Genomic DNA, 13,022 nt, shown 5'->3' with positions numbered 1-13,022 from the left:
TATTACCACCGGATTATTTTCCCTTAAATTGATCAAACTCTGCCCTTCGTTGTGCCTTTATCTTTTATTACAAAAACAATACAAAGAAAAAATCAACTTAGTGGTATTCGGAGGTAGATGAAAATGTTTCCCCATTTTAGTTAGACTATTATTTTTACATATTTATACCATTAATTTATTTTATGTAGAAAAAGGTCTGAAATTAATCAAATGACTGACACTTTTCTTAGTTTCTTAGTAATTTACCCTTTACAGTATTATCAGAAATCACAGAACATCTTTGAATTCGCATTGTAAGATTTACTGTATAATTGAATGTTCTGTGATTTCTTTAGTGTTCATTCATTTTATTGTGTTTTATTATATACGAAAAAAAATCCCAAAGAGTTTTTAAGTGTGCAGTTTTAAAAGATTTAAAAAAAAGAAGACATTTTGTTTAATAACTTGTACATTGTGTTATTATGATGTTGAAACTAATTTTAAATATTTATTTTTTAATGAATATAGAGTTTTAATTTTTTATATAAGCCAAATATTTGTTTCTCTCTTATTCATACTTGTGTATTTTTTAATTTCAACCTCTAGCCTTAACTGGTACCAACGAATCTTAGAAACAATACATGTCTATAAGTAATTCAGGACGTGGGAGTAAATTAATATTTTTATACTTTCGTTATTGCAATTTTTAACCAATATGTCTATTGAGAAAAAAAGTTTTATATCAAAAAGTAGAATTGCAAATTGATGGCTTTTTACAAGGCGACATCTGAAATTAATATGGGAGCTTTTGTTTTTAAGAATCTGTTTTTTATATTCTTTTTTTTTTTATTAGATTGAACATGAATTACTCTGTATAATATTTTAAAACAAATAATATTATATAATAAGAAAAACATAATTATTAATATAATATGCATTAGATTGTAGAACAGGCATTTATTATTATTACAATTAAGCACTGCAAAAGAACATTCATTTTGTCTCCTTGTAAATATTGATTTAAATTTTTTATTTTAAACGAAATTGTTAATTTGGCTGGAATAAATTGAAATATTGAGGCAGTGTTATTTATGTTGTTATTTCCTTGTATACAAAGTACCAATTGAAATTTGTTTTTCATCATTTCAAATGTTTCAGGACAAAAAGCATCTCTCTGTTTTGACTATCTGACTTGTCGTTTAAATAAAGCCCCTCTCTGGAAAAAATCCATTTTTAAATTACAATTTCACATAAAAGAAAAAGGAAAATACCCTTTGAAGAAGTTGATAAATAACTCAGCGATCAACCAAAATATTGCAACAAAGGTGACAACGATATACACGAACGTGCATATTAGGAGAAATTTCGTTCCATAACCGTTGAAATCTGATGACGTTGAAAAGTTATTGTTAAAAATAAACTCAACCTAAAACGACCTTTTACCTTTTGAAACATTTATGACAATAACACCGTATGTAACGAGGATTTGCCTTGTCTTCAGCCTACCGCTGCCTGGTGCAATGCAGCTGTAAAACCCTTCGATCGACTCTTTCTCTGTGTAATTGGTTGCTATCAGAACGGATTTCCTCATGTTGTCCTTTATCGTAAAATTTGCACCCCTGTCAGACATTTATATATTTTAAAAAATTGTGTATGGTTCTTTTTCTTAATTCCAATTACAATTAATTTTTTTTTAATGTAAAAAAATCACCACTGACCAAACGTTTTTGTGCACACAAGCAAAAAGACAAGTCATAATGATGTTTTTAGATACATACACCATGACGACATTTTTTTTGTGTTTTTTTATGGGGCTCACAACTACAGAGGTTGTATGAACCCCCAGGGTGCTGTTTTTTTGTTTTGTTTTTTTTATTTAATTTGATTTTTTTAAAGTCCAATTTTAAGTATGTCAGGTTCGAATCCAGCAGCCCCCCCCCAGAACCTTTGCCTTAAAGTGATGAGCGCCGTGTCAACGCCTTAACCATTACGGTCACCCTGTAGAAATTGTTATAGTACATAACATTACCAATCTAGATAATAATGATAATATATGTAAACGACATTGCCAAAAAGAATTGTCTCAATTAAAATAATTGTATAAAGGTAGCGTTAAAATACCACAGCTTAAAAGAATCTTTTGCTGTTATAGGAATATCTTCCTTTAACCAAATTGTGCTCTGGTTCAAATCAATTCTGTTGAAAATTTCATAGGATGTTTCTTCGCTGAAATAGACACAGGATAACACCAGATTCTCCCCATATTCTATTTCCAGCTCGATATACCTTTCTGAAAAATAATGTTACTTTTTGTTTTTTTAATAGTTTTGGAAATATTTTACCTGGGTAGCTGACTGTATCGCTCGAAAACTGTTTAAATCCGGTCAGTACTTCCACTGGTAGAGAATCCAATGGAATTTCAACACCGTCAATTTTCAAATAGGCCAACAAACCGGTCATACTTTTGAGGTGTTCTATGTAAGTTTTTAACTTGCCTGTTAAAGAAATCGAGCCGGTTTTTGAACTGAAAATCGGCTGTATGTCTCCAAAGTAGATCCAGTCTCTACATTCAAACGAAGAGCTCAACATGCATGTGTGTAATATCTTCCTCTCGCCTCCATTGATACTAAACCCTATAAAATTATCCTCTCTGCTTATTAAAACATGAGTCCAGACATTGACGTGAGTCTCTACTTGAACATCAATGTCAACGAAGCATTGGTTGACAGTCATCATTAAAACAAACTGATGAGGAAGAGCGTAAAACAGCATACTTGTCAGGCTTGGTGAATCAGTCATGTACCATATCAAACCATCCTGTTGCGCTGTTTTGATCACAAACTCAATCTGAAAATAAAACAATAAAATTTATTTAAAAATTAAATAAAAAAGATATGTGGCTTGCTTACAGTCCAATTGGATTCACTTTGGAAACAAGGCACATATATAAGTTTTGATAAATCTTTGACTAGCCCTTCATCACTAACCCGATCAATAAGAACATTTATGCCCTTAAAAGGCAATATGTTTATACTTTTAGGTTCCTAAAATAAGTTATTAGCATTATAAAATAAACAGTTATTCAAGAATTTTAAACTTACACTTGTGACACTATCCACATTTAACAACCTTGGTATGAAGTTAACTACAAGTTCTGATATTTCACCTTTGAAATTGTGGCCGAGGATCATGTCGGAATCAAAGTTGACCTTTGTCGGTTTGAAGTTCAGTTTACTTATGTAAAGTTCGGCATCGTTAATTCTCATCTTCACCAAACTTGGTGTCATAAATATTAACACATTAATCCATTTATTTACCTGGAAATATATTTTTAAAAGTTGTTATTAAATTAGTGTTTTTTTTTTTTTTTTTTACTTGCATCAACTGGTCGTTGTGACGCTAAAAGGACTTGTGATTTTAACATAGATATGCTGAATAATAAGAAGCCAGCTTGGAGGTGAAGAATCAAACGACTGCATTTTGAATCCATGCAGTCCAAAGGTTCTCTTTTTATTATTTCACCTGTTTTTGCAAGTGGTTTGAATCTGACGAAAATATGCAGCAGTTTGATTGAACGTCCTGCTCTGTAATAGCTTAACAGCCCGTCACCGAAGAAAGCCGCAACTTCTATAAAATTGACTATAAAAAAAAATTAGATCTATGATATAATAAGTAAAATCACAAGACTTTTACCTGGACAAGGGGCAAGGAAGCAATGCTTTATCCAACTGACTACACCCTCACATGGCCTTCCTCCGTTGAGTGGTGGAGGACGGCTACATGTCCTACTCCTCGACTGTGTGCCAAGCGAGCAATCTGCAGAACACTCTGACCACGGCTCCCATTCAGACCATCCACCATTGACTAAAATATGTTAATATTTATTTTTTTAAATAATATTTACAGTGATTAAATATTTTAACTTATTTTTAAACAGAATAATGATTTGTTGTAATTATTACCAGGGCAGTCTTTTAAATAGCATGGCCTGACCATCGAAGCCGGCCCAGTACAGATTTTACTTGCATGTTTGATAAAATCAAAACTTCTTTTCCCAATTTCCTCAACAGCGATACAATTACGCATTCGTTTTCTGACTCCTTGCCCGCAGGTGGTTGAGCATCTTGACCACCAGCTCCATTCGCTCCAAGACCTGACTTAAAATTTTAACTATTAATGTTTTATTTTTATTTTTTCCTTAGGAAATTCTTACTTTCCATTAAGTTACAGTTTTCCCCTTTGCATATCTTGAACGTGTAGTTTTTACCAGGGCACTTGTACTCTTCGTTAATGGGCACTGGCTGATCACATTTTCTAAATCTCATATGTCTCCCGATGCCACAAAAGGCACTGCATTCGCTCCAATCTCCCCAATCACTCCAACCACCCATTTCTGAAAATGTCCTAAATTATTGATTATTTAAAAAGATAAATTATTCTCACCTGGGCAACCATAATTCCTTTTCACACAATGCAGTGCATTCCAGTATCTATCCTAAAAAAGCTATACATGCATAACTACTACCATGATTAACATTGAATATAAAAAAATATAAAAAATGTTACAGCATAATTATGTAACAGGTGTTCAACTATTGAAAAATGACATTCAGCTTCAACACATCTTGGCACAAGGGCTGGAACGCTTGCGTGAACTTCTTTCAAAAAATTAAACTCCAAATTCTTTATCAAGTCACATTGTGCAGCATTTTTGAAATCTTCAAGCGTGCACCCTGAAAATAAATAATTAAAAAGATTTTTTTTCTGTACATTTAAAACATCGACTTACCGGTAATGTGACATTCCTTTGATTCTTTACTACCCCCTGGACATGGAGCACCATTGTTGGATGGATACGGATTTGAACAATTTCTCATGCGTGTGCGGAGGCCAACATGCCCGCACTCGCCGAGACATTTGCTCCACCTGCCCCACTGTGACCAGCCTCCGTCGTGAAAGCAATTACTGCCGAGTCCAGAAATGTCACATTCAATCCTCTTAGCCACAATTGCCTTAAGCCGTGTTGCTATAAAATACAGATAAATTAGGCGATTTGTATAACTGTAATAAGAATTTTTTTTAAAGAAAAGATTTGACTATAATATAAAAATTAATTAGGTTAGCATGAGACATTATTGATCACATCGAGTGATTCATTCAATGATATATATGATCTTCCATTAGTTCTTCATTTATCCTAATTTCATCATGCTGAAAGCAAATCTCTGAAGCTATCAAATTCTAACAAATCCCAGCTCTTATTAATTAAAAAAATAATAATAATATAAATTGCCTATCCTCTTCTCATATCAATTGCTCCCCTAATTATTTTTGCCCTAAAGTTAAAAATCTCAGCATTATTTTTAACTAGAAGCTAACATGACATGAATATGTGACTATTATTAAAAAGGTCTACTCAAGACTCCATTCCCATAGACTCCTTAGTTTTTACACTCCACAGAAAACTAGTTTTCCATATTAACTACCTAAAAAAGCCTTTCCACCACTGCAATCTGTATAATCTATAAATTATAGCCTAAGCACTTTCCTCGGTGTGTCTTTTGTTGTGAGAATTGACCTATTGAAGTACTGGACTAATGCTTCATATTCACAAAAAATATGTGCTGATGGTTCTGGTTCCTCCTGACAGAGTTGGCATGTTTCTACCTCTGGTTTGCCCATATTCTTTAAGAGATAGTTCACAGGGCAGTGGGCAGTAAAAAGACCAATAATATTTCCTGAATCCTGCCTGCTGAGTGATAGGAGTTCCTTCGCCTTCCTTTTTGAGAGATTTATAAATCTCTTAGTTTGCGTTATATCAGGAGATTTGGCCCTGTGTTTGAGTTTTTCTTTCTCAAGCCATTTTTTACGTTTCCACCTTAAGCACACATTTAGTGCAGTAATAGTTGTGGTTCTAGTCCCATGGGTGAGAGGGCTGACCTTTTTTTGGCTAGTTGATCTTTATTCTTTTACTGTAGCACTATTTTTTTCACTTTCCTTAGACACTCAATTTGCTCATCGCCTTCAATTGCTTTCTGTTACTGCATTAGATATTTTTATGATCTTAAACCAAGAGGTCATATTTCTTCCTATAGTAACGTCTTTAGCAATCTTAACAAACTTACTGTTTTAATGTACATTATTTAAATCAAATAAATGTCCCCAATATCGATCTTTTTTCCCACATTCCTTACCAAAACGTACTATATCCCAAGTCTTCAACACTAAAACTTTAGCCTTATCCTGAATTGCAGAGTCAAGACTATGGAATCTGCTTCCTCGGGAAGTACGTTCTGCTTCTTCACTGGTTTCTTTTAGATCCATGGCATCTGAGTTTCATCAAACTAAATTTATTTCTCTGATATGTACATGCAAGACTTTTACCGGTTATTAGATTTTTTTTTCTTTCTGTGGTTATTTGATTTCCTCTTAATATGCTTTCATCGCTTGATTATAAATAATTAATATTTTAAAGAATATATTATTGTCATTATTATTTTGTAAATTTTATTGTTTTATTATTATTGCTATTATTATTGTAATTATTATTTTACTCGGTTTATCAAACTAAATTTATTTCTATGATGTGTATAGGCAGGACTTTTACCGGTTATTAGATTTTCACCGACCAGTTGAGGGGCTAGTTGCGAATTGGGGAATGGATGCATTCGACTAATTCAACTAGATCTAAGCTACCTTTCGGTACAAAAATTTGTAACAAACAAATTGAAATGAACGAGAAGGAGGTGATGGACTTTGGAACTCGTGGGAGACAAAAGTGCAGAAAGGCTAAAAGGCGATGGACAAGAGGCATTCCATGGGGAGACGGCGAACAAACCACCTCGAACGTAGCTGCTTCAACTTGGCTTGTGAAGAATCATCTTATGAGAAAACATCAAGAAAACAGCATTCATCGTGTGAGTTATTTCCTATTCCATATTTCCTTAATTTTATTCCTTGGGAATTGCGCATACATAAATATTATGAATTAATTTATTTTTAACAACAGTTTAAATACTTCTTAATTATATTTTAAGTTTTTTTATATTGTTTCAAGAGTAATTGATTTTATTTTTTGTAAAGATTTAAGTTTAACATTCAATTTTAAAAGAAAGAAGAGTGTAAATATAATTTAAAAAAGAAGAAATAATTGGCGTGAATAAATTCTGTTTCCCTCACAGTGCCTTTTATTTTTAATTTTTTCCTTTTATAAAAATAATGGTAATAGTCAAAAAAATTACAATTATTGTTGTATTTGTAATTGTTAAAATTGTATTTTAATTGTTTCATTAAAAAGACCCTAAAAGTCTAACAGTAACAGTCTAAGTATACGGTTATTTTTTCGTATTTCCATGATAGTGAAATTGGAGCTCATCTTGGATTTAGAAAAACTTTGCAACGTATAAGGCAACATTTTACTTATAAAGAAATGACTAGGGACATAAAAAATAGAATAAAAGCGTGCGTGATTTGTGCAAAAATAAAACCCCTCAATACAAATATGAAACATACCTTAGAATCAAACATACATGCAAAACAACCATTCGAAAAACTTTACATAGACTTAATAGGTCCTTTACCCAGAGGGAATATAACAAAGGCACAATACATTTTAATAGGCGTTGACGCCTTCTCCAAATTTATTTTCGCTAAACCTTTATACAATGCAACAACCATTTCAGTCATAAACGCATTAAAACTCCATGTTTTTTCATCCTTTGGAATTCCAAAAATTATAGTGTCTGATCAAGCAGCAATATTTAGATCCCGTTTATATAAAAACTTTTGCTTTTCTCTTGGAATCACTTACTACCTAAACATACCATACTACCCTCAAGCTAATGCCGCAGAACGTACAATCAGAACCCTAAAAGTCTAACAAAAATGGCTTTTCATTTTATTAACAAATTGTACCCAATATGTAAAAATACATTTTGAAATTAATGAAATAGCCAAAATACCAAAAAAACTTCGAAAAAGTATGTGTTTTTATCAGTTTTTAGATTTTCACCTACTGGTTGAAAGGCTAAGCACAATTTTAGAAGAAATCCTTTTAATGGAGTTTAAAGTATTTAATTTTTTTTTTTTTTTTTTTGATTAAAATAAGCATGATTTACTTCACTAAGCTTAGGAAAACAATGCTTTAGTTTGAATAATAATATGCCCTAAAATTAAAATTGCTTATAAAATATTTTCTTTTTAGTAAATCACTGCACTCACCGTCCTCAGAAGCAAATACGAAATTTAAATTAATCAAAATAACCATGGACAACATTTTTGCAATTCAGCAAATTCGAAATTCAAAGCGCCCCGCCTTTTTAAATGGTTTAGAACAATTTCCAGTGAAAATAAACCAGGTGAAAATGTTCAACGGGTAGAAAAAATAATCCTGCCGATGAGAGAAAATTGATAAATTGTGTTTATTTAAAGAAGAAAGAGGATTTATGTGATTTATGTTAAAAAAATAAAATATACAACAGAACTGAGTTGATCAATTCAGCAGACGGATTTTCTTCTGAGTTCCAAGTACAAAGCAGCTGCTCCTACTTTTATAACTCCCTCGAGATAGAGTGTTAATACCATTCTTGCTGAAAAAGAAAGTTTAGATTAAAAAATACAAAAAAAAATGATTAGACAAGTAATTTTTCCTGCTGTAAGAACACTCACCAGGAGGCCCATTACAGGTAAACCATTATCAAACAATATTTTTACCATGAGCGATTTTTTTTTTTATCATATAAATTTTATAACATACATTTCTCATTAAAACATGGGTTTTTCAATTTTAACCACGTAAAGATGGTAAGAATTGCTTTTGGTCTGAACCAGAATGTGCCAGTTTTATGTTGTGGAGGTTCAACTCAAATTTTATTATAGTAACATAAAAGTTTTTCTAGGGTTTCTTTATAAACAAAAGATCATATAATTTTACCTGATCTACTTGTAAAAACATAAACTACATTCTATCCAAAGAAACTAACACTTTTCTTCTTTCTAACTGATAAGCTGCCTGTTATCAATTCAAAAGATCATAAAGAAATATAAGGTCGTGGGTTCCCCTATGGTCAAAGATCATAGATGGTGCAAGCATAATATTACCTAAATATGAACATCACAACTATATACGGATGGCCTGGCGGCTCTAAAAGTCTCTCTGACCTCAAAACTAGGCTTGAACTGCTTGAATAACCTAAAAAATCGGCAGCTATTGATAGCTTGAAGCTATTGAATGCTACAGAGTGTCCCTGGTTATGAGGGAATGCAACAAGGCTGTAGAAAAGGCTGGAGGACCAACCTCTAGGCATCGCTGCGATCCAGTCCTTTGATGCTAAAATTGCAATAAAAAACATGATTAAAAAGAATGTGGTGGCATCAGTGCGCTGGACTGGTAGAGAAGTTGTATATCAAAAATGCTGTCGAGGGTTGGCTTTCGGCAGGATCATTTTCACCCATTTAAGAATAACATGCGAGGTTAACTCACTTTTAAGACTCATTGCCATTGGGTTGGGAATAAACCTTTCCGATTATATCCAGTTTCAATCACAGTTAAACTTAATCCCATTAAAAACATGCAGATTACCCTTCGACTTACTAACTCTTTTTAAAATTATTAATTCGTACATTGACTGACCTCAACTGCTAAGCAATATTAACTTCTCCACTACTTATGAGCTTTGACAGCATAGGACTTTCCATATTCCATACCACAATACTATGGCAAAAACACCACTAGACAGAATAACATGCAAATGATATCCCTCACTTACAATTATTTAATTCTTCTATTAATATTTTTCTGAACCAACTTCACAAATCTTGACAATCTAGGCATATATATCATTGTATTTACATAAAAAAATTTCTTTATATTCTATCCAAATCAATATTATTGTAAATAACACAATTTTATGAATGAGGATTGGCGTGGTTGACATATGGGCTCCTGCTTTTGGGCCAAAGCCCGCATTGAAAGGTGTGCAGAGAAAGGTTGCTCAATGTGTCCCACATTATAGAGACATGTCATACCTTGACTCCATACAGAGATCGTGTAGGCTGGCCGCTTGATTGGTTATTGAGCACAGCAGTCATTTTCTGGGTCCCCTATTCAATTTTTTAGAGGATGTGGGGGTAGTTGTATTCTGTATGTTTAGTCGTTATATGTTTACAGATGTGCATTTATTGGTGTGAGTGGTGAGGGGTGATGGTGAACCGTCACCATAGTCCCTCCAGCATTGCGTGTGTTTAGGGCCGATGGCGTTATATTTATAAAAGTACCTAATTGACTCAAATTTAGGTTAGATAATATAGTGTATAAGTTGATGGAGGAATATCCAGTTCTCCACCAACTAATTTATTTATGCGACTGGTCGATCAAATTTAACTACAGTGGAACCTCACTTAACGATCATAATTTGTTCCTGAATGTTACTTGCAATGCAAAACACTCGTTAAGCGAAACAATTTTTTGCATAGGAATCAATGTAAAATGGGATAATGCATTCTATTCTGGAAAAAATACTCAAAGAAATTTATAATAATGTATGTAATTTACTATTTATAATACATCCTTTTTTTTAATAAGAAAGTTGTCTAGAGACATTTGGTTTTGCCTACACTTCAAAATTTGGTGGAAATGAGACACAGCATTATCATTAAATAAATTTGTATATTTATAGCTACTGATAGCTATAGTAAGCAACAGTTTCCATGCTCTTAGCATGTCGCTTATTTCACTGGAAGGTTGTGTCTGAATACAACTCTCACAAGCGACAGTGACGCTAGCTGCTGAACGAGCACTAAACACAGACTGAAAGCCGAGATGCAGGCATGATCCTGCATGTGACATCACGATGTCTCCTCATTCTCGTCCTGCGAAACATCGCTCATTAAGAGAGTCATTTTTTTTACATTTTGTTTTGCTTGTTATGGGAGGTTCCACTTTAGTATTAGACTATAGATTACATGCGTTTGGGGCTGAAATGACCTAGTTGTCGATAGCCCCCAGTGGAAGTGAAGCCTCGATCTCCTGGTCATTTGGTTTAATGGTGATACCCGTGACCCAGCCATATAACGGGGTGGGTGAACTCCCTGATTTATAGACACTAAGGTCAGCTCATCGGGGAGTGACAACCATTTGAGGTGAAAGTCCGAACACTATATTATGTATAAACATTGTAATGATTATGATTATGAATATTAAATCCATTACAGTTCGTGATCCGATTGACCAATTAACTTTTTTCAATTAATTAATATTTATGAAAGGTATTGGTTGAGATAAAAAAGATGAATATTGTTAATATGATGAGCTTTTTAGGTGTAATTACTTGTAATAGATTTATATGTTATATAAATAAATAAATTGTCCCATTTAATTGAAGGGTGCCATACCTTTGCCCCATATAGAGCCAATATGAGAATTGTGCCTGAACACAGCAGCAAGTATTTGGGTCCCTATTTTTTGATTTTTAGAGGAAACGGCTGTTTTATTGTATAGTATTGATATATATTTCATTTTTGTATATTAAGACTGTATTTATTAGCGTGAATGTTTAGTGTGAATGGGTTGATGGCAGAATATTGAGTACTACATCTACCCTCAACTATATTAGTTAGATAATATGTGAAGAGGGTGATGGATATCAAGTACTCCACCACCTTGTTTGTATTAATAGTATGTAAATAGGAAAGATATATAAGAGTGAGTGGGAGTGTGAATGTGTTTGGATTTAGAAACTGATTGATTGGGGTCTGAAATGTCCTTGCTGTTAATAGCCCCTGAAACTGGAAAATTGTGGCATAAACTATAACTTATAAAAACAAACTGGAAGCTTCCTAAAACTAAAAAAACAACAGATACTAGGAGTGTAAGCCAGACATGAGGCAAGTAGAAAGACTACTCGTAAAAGTATCCATGGAAAAAATATTTATATTTATTTATTTATGTTTTATATGAAAAAAAGGGCCTATCAACTGCCAATGTTGATTAAATCTAGATGAGACATAGATTAGGGAACAAACTTTCCTGCAATAGGTAGGAAAATGCTATAGTATCTAGGAAAACTATAAAGACCTAGATACCATGCCCCTGAGAAGACTTCTGTACTTCATTATAGAAACTAAAATCTTCCAGAAAATCCATTTGTATTTATTGGGCACAAAAGGTAAAAGTTTACATGCTAAAAGGGGTATCCTTTTACTGAATATGCAAAGAAAATAAACCTATAAAAGGGTGAATTTTGCCTTATTCTATGAGAGGATTTTTTTATATTTTTAATATCGACTTGCTTCAGGATATTTTGTCATGTGTACATTAAACTTTAAAATGTTTAGTTGCTCCTGTCCAGAGGATGATGGCGTCCTACTCAGGATCTGGTAAGTCAGAACCTATGGCAACAATGGACGACTTGCCTGTACCGTCCGGCTCATGGGAAGCGCAGTACAAGGCCAAACAGGCAAAGTACAATTTGCATTTGGCATTGGGCGTCGTTGTATTTTCTGTCACTTTTCTTGTCGTAAGTTGATAAAATATTTACACGTTAAATCTTGGCGAGTTTATTTAAATTGTGTTTCTAGGCGAAATCAACTGGTGCACTCTATCTCAACTATCTCAGGCCCGATCTACCTGCTGATAGATAAAAGTTGCTTACGATGGAGACATTCTCTTAGAGCTCGTACAGTACACGGGATTAGAAAATAAATTTTGTGCCGTTTCTAAATAATAGCTGTTGATAAAAGTGTACATTTTCATTTTTTTTCCTGTAAACATTAAATAAAGCGTAAGAAATAAAGTAGATAATTTATTTAAAGAATCCTATCTTGCAACAAATATTCATTTTACTCCACCTGCAATTTTCTAAATTCTAAATGTATAAATATATTTATATATTGATTTGCTCAGTTTGGTCATTCTAATTTAAAGATCTTGTGGAACCATATCATGGAAAGAGCTGTTTTCCCCACAAAACTAAACATTTTTTGAAAAATATGAATTGGACACACTAACTGATCACTGCGGTTCCTCTAATGAACCTTGTGTATAC

At 33.1% G+C, this 13,022-nt stretch overlaps 2 protein-coding genes across 3 annotated transcripts; one reads left to right on the top strand and one right to left on the bottom strand.

The window, feature by feature from the left end:
• Positions 1 to 90: 90 nt before the first annotated feature.
• LOC106667823 lies at positions 91 to 8,285 on the bottom strand. Of its 2 annotated transcripts, XM_014396019.1 has the most exons (15): positions 8,200 to 8,285; positions 4,769 to 5,005; positions 4,546 to 4,712; positions 4,423 to 4,474; positions 4,193 to 4,372; positions 3,942 to 4,136; positions 3,673 to 3,843; positions 3,359 to 3,618; positions 3,081 to 3,296; positions 2,889 to 3,023; positions 2,322 to 2,826; positions 2,101 to 2,269; positions 1,423 to 1,598; positions 1,251 to 1,365; positions 91 to 1,195 (listed from the first exon to the last, which is right to left on the bottom strand). In XM_014396019.1, the coding sequence occupies exons 1-15, from the start codon at positions 8,252 to 8,254 to the stop codon at positions 1,120 to 1,122; spliced, it is 2,709 nt and encodes a 902-aa protein (XP_014251505.1). In that variant the 5' UTR covers positions 8,255 to 8,285; the 3' UTR covers positions 91 to 1,119. The 2 variants fall into 2 exon arrangements, with proteins under 2 accessions (XP_014251505.1, XP_014251506.1); XM_014396020.1 differs by lacking the exons at positions 4,769 to 5,005; positions 8,200 to 8,285 and having other exon boundaries at positions 4,423 to 4,469; positions 4,546 to 4,630.
• Positions 8,286 to 8,332: 47 nt separating this feature from the next.
• Positions 8,333 to 12,770, top strand: LOC106667825. Its single transcript, XM_014396025.1, has 3 exons — positions 8,333 to 8,663; positions 12,313 to 12,494; positions 12,556 to 12,770. The coding sequence occupies exons 1-3, from the start codon at positions 8,606 to 8,608 to the stop codon at positions 12,616 to 12,618; spliced, it is 303 nt and encodes a 100-aa protein (XP_014251511.1). The 5' UTR covers positions 8,333 to 8,605; the 3' UTR covers positions 12,619 to 12,770.
• The last annotated feature ends 252 nt before the right edge of the window (positions 12,771 to 13,022 follow it).

This window comes from Cimex lectularius, unplaced genomic scaffold (genome assembly GCF_000648675.2).
Source record: "Cimex lectularius strain Harlan isolate CLEC.00 unplaced genomic scaffold, Clec_2.1 scaffold95, whole genome shotgun sequence".
NCBI lineage: Eukaryota > Metazoa > Arthropoda > Insecta > Hemiptera > Cimicidae > Cimex > Cimex lectularius.
This window is presented reverse-complemented; position numbering and strand designations above follow the sequence as displayed.

What these genes read in the sequence shown, in the direction of transcription:
- LOC106667825 (XM_014396025.1), top strand. Translation starts at nt 8,606, where the DNA reads ATGATTAGACAAGTAATTTTTCCTGCTGTAAGAACACTCACCAGGAGG. An exon ending in CACCAGGAGGCCCATTACAG is followed by an intron (nt 8,664 to 12,312) that starts GTAAACCATTAT and finishes TAAAATGTTTAG; the next exon opens with TTGCTCCTGTCCAGAGGATG. An exon ending in TTTCTGTCACTTTTCTTGTC is followed by an intron (nt 12,495 to 12,555) that starts GTAAGTTGATAA and finishes TTGTGTTTCTAG; the next exon opens with GCGAAATCAACTGGTGCACT.
- LOC106667823 (XM_014396019.1), bottom strand. Translation starts at nt 8,254, where the DNA reads ATGTTGTCCATGGTTATTTTGATTAATTTAAATTTCGTATTTGCTTCT. An exon ending in CTATTTAAAAGACTGCCCTG is followed by an intron (nt 3,844 to 3,941) that starts GTAATAATTACA and finishes AACATATTTTAG; the next exon opens with TCAATGGTGGATGGTCTGAA. An exon ending in AAAGATTCTTTTAAGCTGTG is followed by an intron (nt 1,599 to 2,100) that starts GTATTTTAACGC and finishes AATGTCTGACAG; the next exon opens with GGGTGCAAATTTTACGATAA.